Source organism: Colossoma macropomum, unplaced genomic scaffold (genome assembly GCF_904425465.1).
Source record: "Colossoma macropomum unplaced genomic scaffold, Colossoma_macropomum, whole genome shotgun sequence".
NCBI lineage: Eukaryota > Metazoa > Chordata > Actinopteri > Characiformes > Serrasalmidae > Colossoma > Colossoma macropomum.
Genome location: NW_023494789.1, coordinates 36,700,343 through 36,719,670, shown reverse-complemented (window position 1 = coordinate 36,719,670; position 19,328 = coordinate 36,700,343). Strand labels below are relative to the sequence as shown.

The following is a 19,328-nucleotide window of genomic DNA, read 5'->3' as shown; positions in this document are numbered from 1 at the left end:
CATACTCAGAATTTGGTAAACGTTTTAATTTGTTAAATAAAAAGTCAACTCCCATTTAAAAAAAAAAAAATGCTACTGCTCACAACTTTCAAAGTATTCTCTTTACAAATCAAACGTAAATATGGGGAAAGGAAAGGAGTTTTTCTGAGGAAGAAATACTTTACAAATTGATCATTTTTTTCCTAAAAAAGTGTACAAAATAAAATACTAAAACTGTACATATTTACATAAAATTCATTAGTAAAATTGCATAATCATCCTCATTATTACTTTAAACCATTATTTAAATATTCTTGTGCCTGCGTTGATGAAGTGGCAGTCGGGTTTCGGACTCAACGGAGCGGTAGAGTTATGGCTCTGACCATACATGCAGAATCCGCCACTGATCACAGTATCAGACTCCGACCCCGCAACTTACACACACATACAGTACATACTCTGCTCCCATACACACATACACAACACTTCTGCGTATGGGGAAGGAAATTTCTCTCATGAGGCTCTTTGACTACTTTCTGTCCTTTCTGAAGTGTGAGGTTCTGAAGATTATCGCACAAGAAGTGACAAAATGAAGCCAGTTAATATTTTGTTTTGGTCAAAGTTTAGATGGAACCTTAACCTACTCCAGCACAGTGGCTAATAGGAAGGAAACTAGAGTGCAGCAACAATGACTGGCGATAGAGGGTGCTATAGGCCCATATTAAACACAGAAAAACATTTTGAACTTCAAGCATCCAATTTCTGTTGAAGATGGATCATGCATATGCACACTGCCACATTCATATGTATGAATGCACATATTACTCCATACTAAAAGGTCAGCTGGAGTGAATTCCTATGTAGTAGTGTTGACTAGCCAATTCCATACCTAGTACTGTTCACGTCACTGTCACTACAAACGTGTAACTAGAAGGCAGATGTCAGAAACAGAATGGTAACAATGAAAGACGAGGGCAGGAGAACGAGTGAGGTAACTGGGCTTTTGGAGAGACAGACTGTGTTCCGCGGGTTCTCACAGTGCAGCGCAGTCGACCGTGACGCGCCCTCGTGGTGTTGCCATAGTGACAGTGCTGGTGTTGGCGGGTAAAGTACAGTAGAATAAGGGCTTCTATTAGAACGTCTATCTGACTATGCGCCGCCTTTTCCCTCTCACAGCCCGCGCTGGCCTCGGCAGTGCTATCTGTGTCACACAAAACAAACAGGATTAGAAATGAATCACAGCGCACCTGCTATCAGGCAAACCATCCCCTGAAGTAAAAATCAACCATGATACATGCTGTTGTTTACATGCATATTATTAAATGTAAATGCTTCTGTTTGATGTTACTGTTTATATCTATTTATTATGTGTACAAAACGTCACGTGTTTCTGCTGCTGTAACATCCCAATTTCCCCTTGGCAATCAAAGGATCTATCTATAAATGATATGTGAGCATTAGCATTGTCCACAAAGTCATTCTGATGCGCTTCTCTGTAAGAGACTCACCGTAGCTGCTGGCTCTTCTATTATGCTGTCAATATCTCCTGGAATCTCTGGTGCTCTCTGCAGCCTGCCGCAAAGAGATGGCAAAAATGTTACAGACGAAAAAAAAAAAAGAAAGGCTTTTATTAATGACTTTATTTTCCTCAATTACTGTTATACTCACGTTTGCTTTCTCTTTCTGCCCCTTCTGGCACCTGTTCGTATTTCTGCGGCCTGTACCAAAAAGAAAAAGTTTGCTGTGCAGTCCTTTAAAGCCCTAATCAGGAGGTGGTTTAAACTGAGTATTACTTGAACAACTAGCAATAAACTTCTCATTTTAAATGCATGAATTAAACAGGTGATGAGCCAAATCAGTGCTTGGAGATTACTTCACACACACACACACACACACACACAACATAATTTGTGTACATTTGCTGGCCTTTACACTGTGTGAAACTCATGATAAATTAACCATTAGAACGGCTTCCAAATTGCTTGGAATAAAATCTCTAACTTGTTGCTCTACACCACTAAAAATATGCAAAAACATCTAATTTACTGTGTAAACAAAAGTACAGTCTCTTATGAAGGTATCAAAACTGCATTTTCACTTAGGACAAGAGGTGTAAAGATTCAGTTTCAGGGTAATTTCTGATTCAATTTTAAAATAGGATTTTTGATAAAAAATATACCCCCTTAGAATTTATAACTGACTTTAAAAAAAAATCTGTCATCTGAGTGTGAGTGGGTGCATAGCATATCTCACTTCCTCTCCTATCCCAGTTTACTCTGATAAGATGTATCCCAATGCCTAGTTTTGATAATGGACAGTGGTTTCCAAAAAAGGCAACAAATCAACAGGTTTTAACAGCAATACTGAGTTCAATTTCAGCATAATATCAGACTATATCAAAATCATTACCCCCTTACTTAGGACTAATGATAAAGGTGAACAAAAGCATGTTATTCCAATTCTAATTAGTTTCAGAAATAAATAAATTCATTCATTCATTCATTCAACCAAGGCCCCCATGCCAGTCTGCCTAAGGATTGTTCCTACACAAATACTCACCCTGCTGTGCTCTGCGTCTCTGTTACTCATGGTTTCTTCCACTGCATCATTGGTCACTCTCTCTCTGGGGCTCAAGTATCCCTGTGGCTGCCTTTCTTCCTCTTCATCGTCTTCATCATCATTGTCTTCTCCTACTCCGGCCCCTGAACCGATCCCATTGCTATAGACGCACAGTTTGGAAGAGCCGTCTGTCTTGGCCTCCTCCATAAAGGTGAGGTGCAGGGGTGCATCGGCGGGACATGCATCTGCTCCTGCAGGTTTGCTAGGTGGTGGAGTGGAGGGGTCCTCGGTGAGTTTGGGTGTCCCGCGGGCCGGAGACTGGGCTGTCTCCATGCTGATCCTGGACAGGTCGGGGTTGTGTACAGAGCACGCTCTGCGTGGGCTGAGGGAAGGCGGAGCGCTGGGCTGCTGCAGGAGGGGTGGGAGCTCAGGGTATGAAAGTGGCGCAGAATCAGTTCCTCCCTCAGAGCCACGCCCACTCACCTGCAGGAAGGAAGTGTAGATGGTGTCCATGAAGGAACTGTAAGGGTCCAGGAGCCCAGATTCTGTTGCCCCTGCAGACTCCTCCCTCTGCTGAGCCGATGTCTGAATGTGTCCGGGGTTAAGCAGGGAGTCCTGGGCTATCTGAGAGGGGGGAAGGTCCTCCTGGGCTGGGGGTGTCTCATGAAGAGCCAGTGGTTTCTCTCCCATCAGTGCTGGAGCCATAGACAGCTGGAATATGGAAGTAGAAAATGCTCTCTTTAGTAACTGTAATTTAGTAAACACCAAACATATTCCACTTGGGTGACTGGAGCCAGTTACGGTTCACTTGACCTGAGCATAGCCCTGGTCAAATGACATGTTAACATATTTTCACTAAGAAAATAAACAAAACATGTCCTCTACAGGGAACTTGACCATGGCATTTTTCTGCAAATTTTAGTGCACAATTTCTTTTTTATTTGCTGAGTTTGACATGGGGGAAAAACAAAAAAATTAAATAAACATGGCATAACTTTTGCACAGGCCACATTTTATGTCTATTGTTTCCCCCCCCAGTATGTTAAATGAAGCAAATAAACAGAAATTGTGCAGAAAACGTCTAGAAGTTCATCCTCTGTAGAGGAAGTGTTAACTTATTGGCACTTGGAAAAAAATGCTTTACCTGCAGGCAGGTGAGCGGGTTGAGGCCAGCCTGGTTCTGTGGCAGTGGCATGCCCAGAGAGGGAGCCTGGGGCAGCAGCAAAGGCCCTGCTCCTAGTAAACTATGTAGACTATTAATATTACCCAGAGCCGTCAGATCACCTGCACACCAGAACAAAAAAAAATATATGTAAGTACATGCAATGAAATTTTCAAAAACACAATAAAAACAGACTGTGCTCTTCACTCGATTCCACTGTGAATACTTGCAGGCAAGAACAGTAGAAAAGCTTACATGGCTATGATCTGGCAAAGCACTGTTTATTTTTAATTATATAACATTCCCTATTTCCCAAAATGTCCAGGACAGAAGGTCCTCAACAAAGTTGAAATAGAAAGGGATCTGTTATTGATCTGAAAAGTTGTTCTACTGTCACCACTACTAGTGAGCTTTGAGAAGTAGTCATTTATTTTACTTATTATGACAGGGGTTTAAGACAGAACAAGTAGAAAAGCTTAAAAGACTTTAAAGATGATTATCTTACAGAAGTACCATTTTTTAAATCTCAAAAGCAAACCTCTAAAACTAGTAATGCTAATAGCTGTCTTTTATGCCCAGACAACCTCCACTCAGTGTTGGCTGCATTAGTATTCTTGACCAAACAGAGCCTTCAATGCTGCTGTCAACGAAATTTGGGACTGCACAGCAGAGTCTTCGGCCCTCATCTAAAGAACATTCCACAAAACTACAGCCAGTTTTATGAATTCAAATTGAAACCGTAAAGTGCAAGCTAACCAAAATCATGTTCACGTCTATGCTGCAAAATAATAAAAATACAAAATCATCAACCAAAACTCAGAAAAAAGAAACTGACAGTTCCACCTCACTCTGTTCTGTGGAACTGTTAAAATGGAATTGCTGTCATGACTCCAGTATTTCAAGATATCTTCAAGGCTTTATTGCCAATGCAATCAGAAACACAGAAACCAGTTCTGGAAACAGAACTGCTGTCGTCATCTCTGTGGATGTCAAGTAAAGCAAATACTTGAATAGGAATGGACCCAGTGAGGCCTTAAAAAGAAAGACTGAGAACATATGTGGCTCACAAAGCAAACAAACTCAGCCTTCATGAATAAACCTTGAGGATGACTTAACAAGGACACTTGTTCATTCATCAGCTTTCCCTCATGGATTCAGTCACCTTCAGCTGCAGTTCTGAAAGCTCTGTATTGGCAAGCCCATAGTAGTTCTGCAGACCTTTCCCCATCTTGACTCACAGATCAATCAGTCCCAAAAATCAAGTTCATCAACGTACCAAGGGTACCCATGGTTTGGTAATGGCCTCTGACTGAACACGTAAGCACCTAGTCCTTATGCGAATGACTGTGCACTGTAGTACATTAGAATAAATAACAATCATGACCAAAACGCAACTGCTTTCAATGTGAACTAAACTGCAAAGTTAAAACCGCAGTATTACCCATCTCTAAGCCTGACTTTTGTCTGTGCCACAATACATCACTGATAACACAAATCAAAAGGGAAATGTATAAAATGGAGAGGTTTGGTTTACTCACCCAAGACCCCTGGAGGGAGGAGTGGAGGCAAAAACGGAGGTGCCTGGGTGCTGGTCTTCTCCTGCTCGGTTAGCGAGTCACACACCTCCTGCCCAGCAATGGGCACCAGAGGGTTACAGGACACAGAGGTAGAGACCAGAGCAGTGCTGGAAAGAGTCCCCTAGAGCACATACAAACAGATATATTTTAACACTGTTAACTATAGATATAAAAAGGTCACTGAGCCATTGGATGACACCCAAAATCACAGATACGTACAGCATGCAGACATACATGCAAGTGTGTATGTTTGTACACGGGTCATGCAGACAGCATTTGTGCACGAGAGTATACCTGAGTGTGTGGCGGGGGGGATGGTGTGTGGTTGGGGAGAGTTTCTGCCTGGGCGAGAGCTGCTGCCAGCAGGGTGGGGTTGAGGGACAGGAAGGCGGGAGGAGGAGGAGGGGGAGGAGGAGTGAGCTGGGCGGAGAGCAGAAGTGACTGGCCGTCTGCTGCGGGCGCTAGAGCCTGCAGAGCTTCAAGGAGCCCTGGTCCCATCAGCACAGAGTCCAGCAGAGGAGCAGGGGTCTTCTCCAGAGACAAGCCTTCCCCAAATACCTGCTGCGGGGGAGGAAGCTCCAGATTGAGTCCCGGCAAGGGCAGCATGGCAGCAGGGTTCTGCCCTAGGAGCAAAGACGCCATGAGCAGAGCCTGCAGTCCGGGGGTCTTCTCACCAACCTCAAGCCCTGGAGCCGGAGCCGGTGGAGCCGGCGGATTGAGAAGACTGATGAGGTTCAGGGGGAACTCCCCTTGAGCTCCGAGAGTGGAAGGCAGAAGGCTGAGTGGGGAGGCCTGGTTGATGAGGTTGTTTGTTGGTGGTGGCGGTTGGGTGCCGTTTCCTGTGGTAGGAGGCTGATTGCCTGTCCAGAGGCCCAGAGGCAGAGAGCCTAAGAAAGGGGGAAGAAGGGAGGGCAGGCCTGCAGTGGAAGAGAGCAGCTGGAGCAGCTGCTCTTGCGTCATGAAGGGGAAAGACTCTGCCAGCTGCAAGGTGCTCACTGGGTCGGCCGGAGAGCTGGGGAGGTCAGCTGAGGGAGCAGTGGGGACAGGGGGATGGGGGAGGCTAGGGTCTGGATCACAGCCAGTAAGAAGTCTTGTCTCCAAGTCCTGAGGCTCCTCTGATAGTACAGGACCTGCAGGCAGAGGAGATGCAATTGCTCAGTGTATCCCCTTGAACCCCCGGCTAATAATTCAGTTACTAATTTTAAGACTTATTAATCCGTGAATACAATGAATTACTTGGTTCCCACTATTGAACTAATATACAAGTAATGAGGATAGTTATGAGAATAAGGAACAGAGATGTGGATCCTTAAGGCCACCATACACTTCTTAAAACTTCCAGCATCGTTTAATTTCTCTTTGCCCACATAATACTAAACGTAATACTAAACGTCAAAAAAAATCTTCAAAATCTTAAGAAAAACACACTTACCCTTGCTCTCTGTAGGTTGGCTATGGCTAGACTGGTTTGGCTGATTTGTTTGGTAAATGTGATCCGAGCCCATCTCCCCCGGTTTGGATGCACAGCTTTTCTCTAGGTGGGGGGACGCACGCAGGCAGCTGGCTGAGGGGGGCTGGCTCACTGCGCTGAGACTCTGGTTGCTAACAGAAAGCTCGGTCCCTGCACTTGTGCCTGCTCGTGGCTGGCTCAAGTTCAGAGCGCCACCGCTCGCTGTTGTTTTGAGGTTTATTGCGGCTCCTTCCATGTCTTCGCACATCAGAGGAATGGGCTGAGGAGTTGGCATCTGAGCAAGGGGATCCAGAGAGGGCACCAGGCTTTGGGGCTGAGGGTGTTGCATGTGGACATGTGTGTGTGCATGTGACCCAGACAGGCTGTCGTAGTTGGGTGTCTGAGATGTAACGGGAGTGTGCGAAGAAGGCAATGCGACTGTGTTTTTGCTTGGCACAGCAGATATCGTGATACTGTTTGACTGGGTGGCGTTCTGTGCACTCTGCATGCTGAGGAGCTGAAGCAGGGCAGACAGAGGTTGGGAGGAAGCAGGAGGGGATGAGAGAGGAAGGGAGTTAGCGAGAACTGTCTTCTTGCCCTCCTCCCATTCAGGCTGCCTCAAAACACTGTTGGAGGATGCAGTACTCACACTAGAAAGCCGTGGGTTCTGGAGGTGGTTCTCCGAGTGAGGCATAGAAGGAGGAGGAGAGCTACAGGGGGAGGGGGAAGGAATGAGCGGGGAAGAAGCAGGTTGGTCTCCTGCAGGCCGGTTTATCTGTGATTCTTTCAGCATGCTAAGCACAGTAGGCGAGCGACGCTGGCGCTTGCGGTGTAACTTTTTCTCCATCAGAGTGGGAGGGGTCAAGGGAAGGGAAGGGGAGTGAGGGAGCAAAAAGGCAGTCAAGGACTGGCTTCGGGCAGTAGGGGCATGTAGGCTACTGTTTAAAGTGCTAATCAATACCTTTGACTGCTGGTCCTTATCCAGAAGAGGGAGTGCAGCCGTTGGTTCCGCAGTACCAGACTGGTTCTGGCTTTTCTGACTGGCCAGCTGGGCTTTGGCGGCTGCCGACAGGAGACTGCTGGCTGGGAAAGAGCTGCTGATGTGCTGTTGCTGGCTCTTCTGCTGACAGAGGATCTGACCCAGAGGGAGACCCAACAAACCTGGGACAGGGGCACTGGACCCTGACCCATTCCTCCTATCGCAGGAGCTGTTATGGGCCGGCTGCAGGTTCTGCGGTGCATGAAGGTTGCTTTGGTTATTGAGTGCGTTATGGTGCTGGATGGAGTTGATGTTGGTGTTTGCACTGGTGGCGCTGCACTCTTTGTACTGCTGTAAAATGCCTTCCAGGCGGATGCGTGGGCTAGCAGGGGGCAGAGGGAGTTTGGGTGAGGAGGCAGAGGGCTGGGTGGAGGGCAGTGGAGATGGAGAGGGTTTAACCCCCTGGGTGTGGCTGAGAACAGATCCCGGAGTTCCCTCAGAGAGAGAGGAGGTGGAGGAGTGACGGGATCGCTGATGTGGAGAGAAGGACTCCAGAGCACGAGAAGGTGATGATGACACAGAAAGGGGAGAGGGAGATTTCACAATTGTTCCCTGCAGATGGGGCTGCCCAGTCCTGCCAATCACAGGCGAAGATGATGAGGGGGGAGAAGAAAACGAGATAGGGTGGGAGGAGTCCAACTGGTATGCATGCATGTGCGTGTCTAGTTTCGTAGTGCTGGGAGATGGGGGCTTGTGAGGTGCTCTTTGGAGAATGGTTTGGGCAATGGCAGGATGAGGACTCCACTGCTGTTTCCCATGAGCAGCTATGCTGGGCCCTGGTGACTGGGCAGATGGCCTCTTTAAGGGGGAAATCTGATCTGAAGTCAGTACAGAGGTGGAGTGGGAGACGGATCCATTCTGCAGGAGAGCCAGAGGAGAAGGCAGAGGAAAGCTACTACTGCTGCTGGGTCTGGGCTGGTTTAGTCTTGGCTGGGCTGGGTAAGTGCAGTGGACTACGTCCCCACGAGCCACTATGGACCCTCTCTGATCCACCGAGCACACAACGCTCCCTAAAAAACAAACACACATATATAAATGTCACATTATGCTTTCATGCAGCAATGAACGAATAGGCTCCCAATTCTAGTTCTAGATAGGGGTGGGAATCTCTAGGCACCTCACGATTCGATTACGATTCTGCGAGGGCTGCGATGCGATTATAAAACGATTACCGATGCATCTTGATGCATCTTTATTTCTATACAGGATTTCTTTCTTCTCACTGTGTGACAACTTGGAACTTTTAAAGCAAAGTAATTGTAATGATCCATTATGAATTTACTTACAATATTTTTTATTAATAAATCAAACAGAAGTGATGTGGCAAGTCAACTGGAAGACTCTCATTCGCTGCTCTTGTTTAGAGCACATGAGACGCTGGCTGCCACTCATCTGTGATAAAATGCGCAGTTACAGTGACATAAGATTCTGTGGCAATGGATGCCCACGCATCACGTTACAGCTGTCCTACCCGTTTTCTTCAGTGATTCTATAACGGTTTTGGTCTCATTTTAGAGAATGGGGGGATCGCTGTGTCAGTAAAATATCTTCGAGACGGGACGCTGAATCTCAGCTCTAAAGTGTGCAACACAGTGCGAAAGCCTTGGTTCTCAACAACTGGGTATGGATGCAAATCCTTGGCAATAAAAGTTGCAATAGAGTGTAATTCGCTTTGTCCTTTCTGAATTGGGCGGACGCTCTGACATCGCTTGTTTGTTGGCAGCAACTACAACCAGATGGAAAATGGGTGGAAACATGTAATATGGTTTTCCCCTTCCGCTCCATAGAACCCAAAGTGCCATACTCTAGTTCAGGGGTCAGCAATCTGTGGCTCTTTTAATGGCCTGTTGTGGCTCCACAGCAAAATAGATTTCTAGGTAAAAATAAAATAATCCTCAGTTGCAGTAAAATAAACCTCTGCTGATCATTCTAACAGTTTTAATAATAAATAATCTTAAACGCTTGAATTAATGTAGCCTATAACTGCTAGTTCGCCTAGCTAGTAGCTAACGAAAAGGCAAAGAGAGAGATTTAAGACGAACATTGATAATTTGGAGACGAATGGACTTATTTGCATTTATAATCATTCCAGCTGGTTTCCTGATACATTTGATCTGCAACGAGACATTGTCAAACACTAAAAAAAAACATGGAGCTGAAGTCAGATTCTCATACTCCAGCTTCTTGTTTGAATTTTCCCATTCCACCTTAAATGGTGCAGCAGTTACATTCTTGAGCCTCAGGCACCATTTAAGGTGGAATGGGGAAATCTGAAAGAGAAGCTGGCGAATGAAAAGAAACTGGTCTACTTTTGTGGAAATGTTTCCTGCTGGTGACGCAAGAAAAACAGCTACAGCTGAGCTACAGCTTAAAGCAGAACAAAGTAAGTCAGTGTTTTTGTTTGTACATTTTTAGACTACACTAGGATTTTAGCACATACTGAGACACATGTATAGCCAAGATGGTAAAATGGACTCAAAATGTTGTGGCTCCCAAGAGCAATGACTTTTATTAACATTTGGGTTGTGACCCCTGCACTAGCTTTTAATGTAGTGTGCACGCCACAGACTGTCCGGGCGCTGCACTTCCGCACTTTGCGAAGTTCCGCCTAATGTTCTGTCAACATTACATTATCAATTAAAATTTAGAATTTTTTTTTTGGACATTTGTGAATCGATTCAAAATCATCCACGCCCGCATCGCGATGCATCTAAGAATCAATTTTTTCCCCCGCCCCTAGTTCTAGTGTAGCCCTGCTCTGCATATATTTGTGTATTCTATGCTCTAACACACCCATTCCAACCTAGGAATGGCTTGTTAATTAATTGACTAGTTGGATCAAGTGCTTTAGGGAAGAGGAAACATTCAAAATGTGCATGGTAAGGTTACTCCAGGACCAGGGTTGGGAACCACTGAATCACAATCAAAGTCAAGAATTTTCGTACAACCTATCAATGAGGATGCATCAATTTGACATGTGTAATGGCTTTCCTCTTGGGGCTGTAATGATTAGTTGAGTTCACCTCCCTAATGGGCTCAATCAAACCGATACCTCTTTTACAAAAAAGTACAAAACCGTTGTTTAGAGAAAAACTGTATATACAGTGGGGTGCGAAAGTTTGGGCAGCCTTGTTAATTTTCCTGATTTACCTTTATAAATCATTGATTGTTTGGATAAAAAAATTCCGTGAAATATATCATATAGGGGACAAACACAGTGATATTTGAGAAGTGAAATTAAGTTTATATGATTTACAGAAAGTGTGCAATAATTGGTTAAACAAAAGTAGGCAGGTGCATAAATTTGGGCACTGTTGTCATTTTATTGATTTCAAAACCTTTAGAACTAATTTTTGGAACTCAAATTTGGTTTGGTAAGTTCAGTGACCCTTGACCTCCATACACAGGTGACTCCAATTATGAGAAAGGGTATTTAAGGGGGGCAATTGTAAGTTTTTTTCCTCTTTGCATCTTCTCTGAAGAGTCGCAGCATGGGAGTCTCAAAACAACTTTCAAATGACCTGAAAACAAAGATTGTTCACCGTCATGGTTTAGGGGAAGGATACAGAAAGCTATCTCAGAGATTTCAGCTTTCAGTCTCCACTGTGAGAAACATTGTGAGAAAATGGAAGACCACAGGCACAGTTCAAGTCAAGGCTCGAAGTGGCAAACCAAGAAAAATCTCGAATAAACAGAAGCGAAGGATGTTGAGAACAGTTAGAGTCAACCCACAGACCAGCACCAAAGACCTACAACATGATCTTGCTGCTGATGGAGTCACTGTGCATCGTTCAACTATTCGGCGCACTTTACACAAGGAGATGCTGTATGGGAGAGTGATGCAGAGGAAGCCTTTTCTCCGCCCACATCACAAACAGAGCCGCTTTTGGACAAGCCAGCTTCATTTTGGAATAAGGTGCTGTGGACTGATGAAACTAAAATAGAGTTATTTGGGCATAATAAGGGTCGTTATGCATGGAGGAAAAAGAACACAGCACTCCAAGAAAAACACCTGCTACCTACAGTAAAATTTGGTGGTGGTTCCATCATGCTGTGGGGCTGTGTGGCCAGTACAGGGACTGGGAATCTTGTTAAAGTTGAGGGACGCATGGATTCCAATCAATATCAGCAGATTCTGGAGATCAACATCCAGGAATCAGTGACAAAGCTGAAGCTGCGCGGGGGCTGGATCTTCCAACAAGACAACGACCCTAAACACTGCTCAAAATCTACTAAGGTATTCATGCAGAGGAACAAGTACAACGTTCTGGAATGGCCATCTCAGTCCCCAGACCTGAATATTATTGAAAATCTGTGATGTCACTTAAAGAGAGCTGTCCATGCTCGGAAACCATCAAACCTGAATGAACTAGAGATGTTTTGTAAAGAAGAATGGTCTAAAATACCTTCAGCCACAATCCAGACTCTCATTAGAAGCTATAGGAAGCATTTAGAGGCTGTTATTTCTGCGAAAGGAGGATCTACTAAATATTGAGTTAAGGTTTTTTTTTGGTGCCCAAATTTATGCACCTGCCTAATTTTGTTTAGACAATTATTGCACACTTTCTGTAATTCATATAAACTTCGTTTCACTTCTCAAGTATCACTGTGTTTGTCCCCTATATGATATATTTAACGGAATTTTTTTATCCAAACAATCAATGATTTATAAAGGTAAATCAGGAAAATTAACAAGGCTGCCCAAACTTTCGCACCCCACTGTATAGCTGAATTAGACCCATCAACTGCTAAACTATGGCACTTTTAGCCTAAGCACACCGTGATTAGTTTTTAAGTCTGTGGCGAACTTAACTGCTAGAGAAAGCAATGGCACATCACAGTGTATTATAACAGGCTGTGACAGAGCAGCACTACTGTACCTGTGCCATGAGCTGGCAGTGGAATCTGGGAGGTCTCCATGCTCCGGCATAAAGCAGCCATAGCGACCACTTTCCTGCGATGGTTGCAGAGTTTCGTCATGTCCTCTTCCACCTTCCCCGACTGATGACTTGGAGCTTGAACCACTGCAGCAGGGTCAAAGTTAAATACCTACAGGGAAAAAAGAGCTTTGTGAGAACTCTTGCAATAAATGTTTTACAATACATTGATTTTTTGATTTCAAATATATTTAACTATTTGGTTGACAGTACAAAAATGCTATAATTTTGCATTTGTCACTGACAACTGCAATACTGACATCTATAATATCAACTGAAACCTGTGTTGCTAGAAACCAATCAAGGCCCAGTTTCCCAAAGCATCTCAGTGATTATGGCAGAGAGAGGGTTCAGTGTAACGCTCATGCTACCATTTATGAATTATGTTTGGGCTAAGATGCCTTCGGTAAACCCAGCCTAGTATGCCAACAAGATAAAAAAAATAATTTATGATTGAATATGTAGAGTAATCAGCTCAGCTACTGATTAACACTTAACCCATCCATATTAAGTATATGAAGTCAATGAACGTATCCGGTTTTAGACACAAAGTAGCAGTAATCTGATACCTACTGTAAGCTTTTTAGTGCTGCATTTGTGTTCCAGAGCTTTCTTTATAAAGTAACAATGACGCCTGGCTTTAGTACAATTTCCCAGCTGAACTCAATGACATGGACTTACTGGCAGTGCACCACATGCACAAAGGAAGAAGGCAAGCCCTGCCTCTATGTATCTGGTCATTTGATTGGCTAAAGAACAATGGTGAGCTTGTATTTATTAAGAAAAACAAACAAACAAATAAAACAAGGGCAGTAGCAGTGGTCCAGGCGACACCTCAAAAGTAACGCTTGGGGCTACAACTGGGACTGCGGCAGAGAACCATTAGTCTTTCTTTACTCAGACGATATCATGCTTTCATGCCTTACCAAGGTTAACAGGGAACTCACCTTATGGAGGACAAGTGGGCATTCCAGTCCGCACTTACATGTGCTGTCCGTCAACAGATAGACCCTCACCTCCTCCACAGAACACAGGACTGTACCACTTGGGCTAAGGGGAGAAAAGGCACCGATAATCAGCTGTGATCACAGAGAGAGTGTCAGTTTGACAGCTTAGTGAATGCATTTGAATGTGTGACTTAAGTTTGCTTTGGTGAACCATGACACACATCTGTGTGTAATCACAGCTGTCTCATAACACAACAGTTCCCAGAGACTGCTGGAAATTTTAAAACGAAGGACTTCATATGTCAGAAAGGAGAAAAGCAGACCTCTGAGTGTGAGGTGCGGAAAGTGAGTATATTTACTGACTGCAACTGCAGATAAACCAAGTATTGCTGACGTTAATGTCATGCATATTAAATGTGATTGAACTACTTATTTATTGAAGCTCAGTACTGAATGAACATGAATTTTCTGATACTTGGTAGCACTGAAGTAAATCAGTGCCATAAAAATATTGAATTTTAATGCCCAGCCCTAACTACAAGCCTTGACTACTACAGAGCTTTCTTACAGAAGGCTGGGTAACTGAACAAACTTCACTTTAGTGGGCACCCTGTTGTTATGCAAATCACTCCGTAGCTGCTGTACTAAAAACTACCCTTTCTATTTTCAGCAATTCATGATTATTCCATGAATAATTTATTGGAAATTATTCCACATACAATTTCTCATGAATCTGTTTGCTTACTCATATGATCTCTGAAGAATGCTACAAATCCATTGGGAAGAAGAAGCGCAACAGAGGTGTAAAGTTACCTGACGTAAGTGACAACCCCATCCTCCACTTTTCTCTGCCAGCCAACAGGGACCTGAGCGGTGAGCGTCGGACCACCATCTTTTTCTCCTGCTGCATTCTCACTGCCCCCCGTCATTTTCGGCTACCACACATCCAGCTCCTGCAGAACCAAAAATCTGTCGATTGAGAAGCACTTCAGATACAAACAATCTTTAATTTAGACCAGCAGCTATCAACCCAGCAAGGGTGGCAAACTATAAATTGTAATGTGATGAGTATCTCTTTAGACCAGGGGGTCACTAATCTTATCCACAAAGGGCCAATGCGGCTCCAGGCTTTCGTTCCAATCAAGCATAAGCACATCGGATTCCATTTGATTAACCTGTTGACCACAGTCTTCAAAACAGGTGAGTAATTATATGAGGTGAGCTCCTGCTTGGCTAAAATGAAAATCTGTGGCCACAATGGCCCTTTTATGGATAAGACTGGTGATCTCTGCTTTAGACTATTCACAAAACATGTAGGTTAAAGGAGTATTCCACCATTTTTCTAAATTTTTGCATAATTAAATCATTAAGATTTAACAAAGTCATTCGGATCGATGTGAAATGCGATCTAAAGAAACTTAGAGTTAGAGTTAGAATTGTTCACAGTTGTGGTGATAAGAACCACACATCCGATGACTTTAATGCCTTTAAAAGCTCTCTCACAGAAAATTATTCTATGAAATGATTATGAACGCGCCACCTGATGACCGAGACACTGTTTTAGGGTAGTTTTAAGGCAAGGTCTTGGCCTTGGCCGCTATAGTTTTAAAACCCCACTCACAGTGGAGAAGTACTTGCAGGGTGTTGTATGGCAAAACAGTACAAAAAGAACACTTAGGTTTTTCAGATGTACCACTATTTTACCTTTATCAACATTCCATACAAAAACTCAGAAGAAATGAGATTCCAATCGAATTTTTATTGATGCATCTCAGTCTGGACGCTCTGGCCGCTCAAATTGGATTTCAAAGTGTCTTTGGGTCAACGTGACAAATGACGAGGATGTCAAATCCACAGTGATGGGAGTGTAGGAATTCAGGAAGAGCGCCAAAGATTCATGCTTAGAGAACTGTGAAGAGTTTGGAGGGCAAGAACATGCGTTTCCATCTCTTCTGCACCCACATTTCAGATCTGCGTCACCAGCATAGCTACGTACTTACTGACGCTTACGTCATTACCACAGCAACCTGCGGTAATGAAAAAATCTGATTTGCCTGTAGTCTGAACACAGCCCTAATGACTTTGTTTACATACCAATAACCTAATAATGCTGACATTTTGAAAACTATGTGAATTCCCATTTCAACAGAGTGAAGAATGCAAAGTTCCTAATTATTTAGAAAACTCCGAAGATTATAACCCTTAATGTGCAACAATAGTCAAATCAATGAGTCTGAACATTGTACATTCTAGCCATTCTGATCTAAATTTCACTGACTGATCAACAACTGGTTTATAATTGGTTAATATATATTCTGACAGAAACAGCAACTCAAATAGCTCCTGAGAAAAGGATTCTACAATTCAGTGCAGTGGGAGCAACACACACATGCCTGTGTCTAAGGATGGGACCCCAAGCAAAATCAATCAATGACAAACTCGTCACACTGGAGCAAAACCACTTCAGAGTTCTGCATTCCAATCTTAAAGGGGAGGTTCTGTTTTTAAACCAGAGTTTTTGTCTGTTCACCAAGTGAAAAAGCAGCCTTCACCCCAAATCTTTGGATTATAAGCCTGTATACTGACACTACAGAGGCAAAGCCCTCCCTTAACATAAACGAGGAAACCGGCAGACTTACTGTACCTTTTCATTTTTATATAGCCTGGTTGTGCACCATCCATGAAATCCACCCCTGTGAGGACATCTCAAATAGTGTTACCAGAGCTCAACACAACTGAACAGAAATCCAGTCAATGCTCTGTTCTCTTTGGAATATGGATTCTATTCTCTTGGCTTGGAGCTGACAACCTGAAACAAAGAGAGTGATTTTGATGATTATATTTTATTTCATGTCAGAAATAATATCAGACAGTTAACAGAAAATGCCTGTGATTTATGTAAGAGTTATCCAAAAAAGGAATCAGTTAGGAGACAAGGTCATACATTGACATGCAAAGGCAATATATTGTATCTGTTGGAGAAAAGCGCTCTCCTGCAGGACAGTGTAAGACAGCTGTCAGTACAAAGAGTTTGCTTATATCTGCTTATACAAAGGAACACAAGAAAGACAGCTTGAGGAGGAGTGAGGCTAAATGGAAATCAGAAACGTGTCACATAACGTCCTGTTAGGTATACAGAGGACAAGAGAGTCTGTCCAGTGCGAATTTTAGGAAGCTATTTTTTAGCAAACTAACTTAACAAACAGGATGTTCAAACTATGTGTTAAATGACAGAGGCTGGCCAGATGGGAGATGAAACTCAAGGAAGACACCATGAGAATAGTGGGAGAAACGCTCGGTGTGTTGTGAAAAAGTCAAGCTCTGAGACTTTAAAAGTACATTAGTTGCTCTTTTTTCACATGCTTCAAGTTAGAGAGACACAAAATCTCTGAGTCCGAAACACAGCCTTCCATGACATGAGTGAAAACAAGAGAGCTAACAAACTAAAAGTGTGTGCAAAAACTAAAACACGGCACTGTATTATGTCCACCAGCGCAGGACTCAACTCCATACTTAAGACTTTAGATTAGCAGCTAATTATAACTAAAACTTAGAAAGACAAATGACCTAAACAGTAAATGTCCTTTGACGACTCTTCTCGAAGACGGAAACAAGGAACTTAGTGCTGCCTGGAAGAAGAATAAGGAGCGGATCAGTCAGTTCAAAACAGGGAGCTAACACTTAGCTAGCGCCTCCATAACAACTAGCTAGCTAGCGTGCTAAGTTAACAGGCTAAAGAAGACTCGGTTCGCCCACAATAAAAGCGTTTAGATGGTGTTAAAGGAGTAGGCGTGAACAAATGAAGGGAAAAAACAAAACAAAAGTGCACACGAAAGTGATAAAGAACGCCGTGTTTGATTTATTGCACTGGATTGTGCTGCACAGCTCGCTAGCCAGCTTGTGTTAGCTAGCTGGGCTGGCTAGCGACATACCTTCTCTGTTTACGAAGTTTCCTGCTTCTTAGCCGCGCTGCAGTGGCCAGGAGAGAGAGATAGCGGAGGCTTTTTTGACAGACTTTCCTCGCAAGCGCTGCGGTTTGTTTGCGAGCACTGTCGAAAGCCCCGACCGATTTTCGGCCACTTTCCCCCCTCTTCTTCCTCGGCACCCTCTGTCCGTCCTACCTAAAAAAACAAAGAGCAATAACGCTAGCTGGGTTTTATTGCGCCCGTTGCATTGTCGCCCCAAAATGATCTTAATTTCGAGCGGATCTCTGTCGGCCGCGCAGAGCGCGATGGTTTAATTCAGCGCTTTAACTACAGCCATGAGCTTCTGGAGCTGTTAGGAACGGGCAGAAGTCGGATCTCGCTTCTGTGATGAGCCGTTTCAATTAATCCGTAGTTCAAGTTCCTATTTTTTCCCTAGGATTCCGTGCCAAAAAAAATCATGGAGTTTCCTTGGACCTGCGCACTGGCGCCCCTCGGCCCAGGGAATTCCGTACCCACAATGCACTCGGGCTGGAGGCAGCGTGTGGACTAGTGATGGGAAATTCGATTCACTTTCACAAACCGATTCATTAGAAGGGTCCGATTCAATGAATCAAGTATTTTATTCAAAGAGAGTCGCTCAGTGCCGTAACTACTGAAGTGGGCGGGGGTGCAGACAAACTAGTAAACTTTTTGGGGTCACCACTACATTTGAAGTTTAATATAAAACATATTTCATTTACTACAGGTACTACTCCTACCTTACTAGGACCTCCAGGCTGGAGTCTATGCTGTTGGAGTGTACACTGCAGTTTGAACAGAGTACAGAGCACAGACGGCCCAGCGGCCCAGCCTGCCTGATGACAGCATGCTGTTCTAGCATCTCAGCCCGACTGAGCTGACTCAGACGATGTGAACCTTTTTAAATAAATAAATGCATATAGTGTCATGTTCAAGAAATGTTTGCATGTTAGTTTTAGGTTATGTGTTGTTCAGCATTTATTCCTGTGGTTATTTTGCTAAGGACTCTTATTGTGAAGGGCGGGGCTGTGTGTGTGAGCGTGCATGACCTGAGAGAGAGTTGGACATGAGCTAAGTAGTAAACAAGCTGTTAGCAAAGAGAAAACTCTGCTTATGTATGGCATAGCTGTGTTTGACAACAGCAGGTTAATAAAGCACAACAACTTGTGGGAATGCTAAAACTGGTGTATCTATTTTAATAGCCATGAACACTACAATTGATGTCAGAAGTAGGATAGCCCTGTGAATTGATGCTGAAGAGGAAAACTAACATGTAAACATTTCTTGACCATGCTGCAATATACATACATACACACACACACACACATATATATATATATATATATAAATATATATATATATATACACACACACATACATACAATGACTAGCCATATTAAGTATCTATACTCTTCGTCCATTTTATCAGCTCCACTTACCCTAGAGGTGCACTTTGTAGTTCTACAATTACAGACTGTAGTCCATCTGTTTCTCTGCATACTTTGCTCCCTTTTACCCTGCTCTTCAATGTTCAGGACCCCCACAGGACCACCACAAAGCAAGGTGGTGGATCATTCTCAGCACTGCACATGCAGACATGGTGGTGCCGTGTTAGTGTGTGTTGCGCTGGTGGAGTGTTTCAGACACAGCAGTGCTGTCCACTCTATTAGACACACCTACCTATATATATGTAAATATATATATATATATATATATATATATATATATATATAA

The 19,328-nt window shown here is 43.7% G+C and overlaps 1 protein-coding gene across 1 annotated transcript; it reads right to left on the bottom strand.

The window, feature by feature from the left end:
* Positions 1-5: 5 nt before the first annotated feature.
* mbd6 (methyl-CpG binding domain protein 6) lies at positions 6-18,082 on the bottom strand. Its single transcript, XM_036571185.1, has 13 exons — positions 17,583-18,082; positions 16,295-16,459; positions 14,464-14,603; positions 13,651-13,753; positions 12,647-12,815; positions 6,710-8,776; positions 5,572-6,407; positions 5,239-5,398; positions 3,683-3,822; positions 2,539-3,249; positions 1,648-1,697; positions 1,488-1,551; positions 6-1,180 (listed from the first exon to the last, which is right to left on the bottom strand). Exons 3-13 carry the CDS (start codon positions 14,577-14,579, stop codon positions 1,121-1,123), a joined length of 4,476 nt encoding a protein of 1,491 aa, XP_036427078.1. The 5' UTR covers positions 14,580-14,603; positions 16,295-16,459; positions 17,583-18,082; the 3' UTR covers positions 6-1,120.
* Between the last annotated feature and the right edge of the window lie 1,246 nt (positions 18,083-19,328).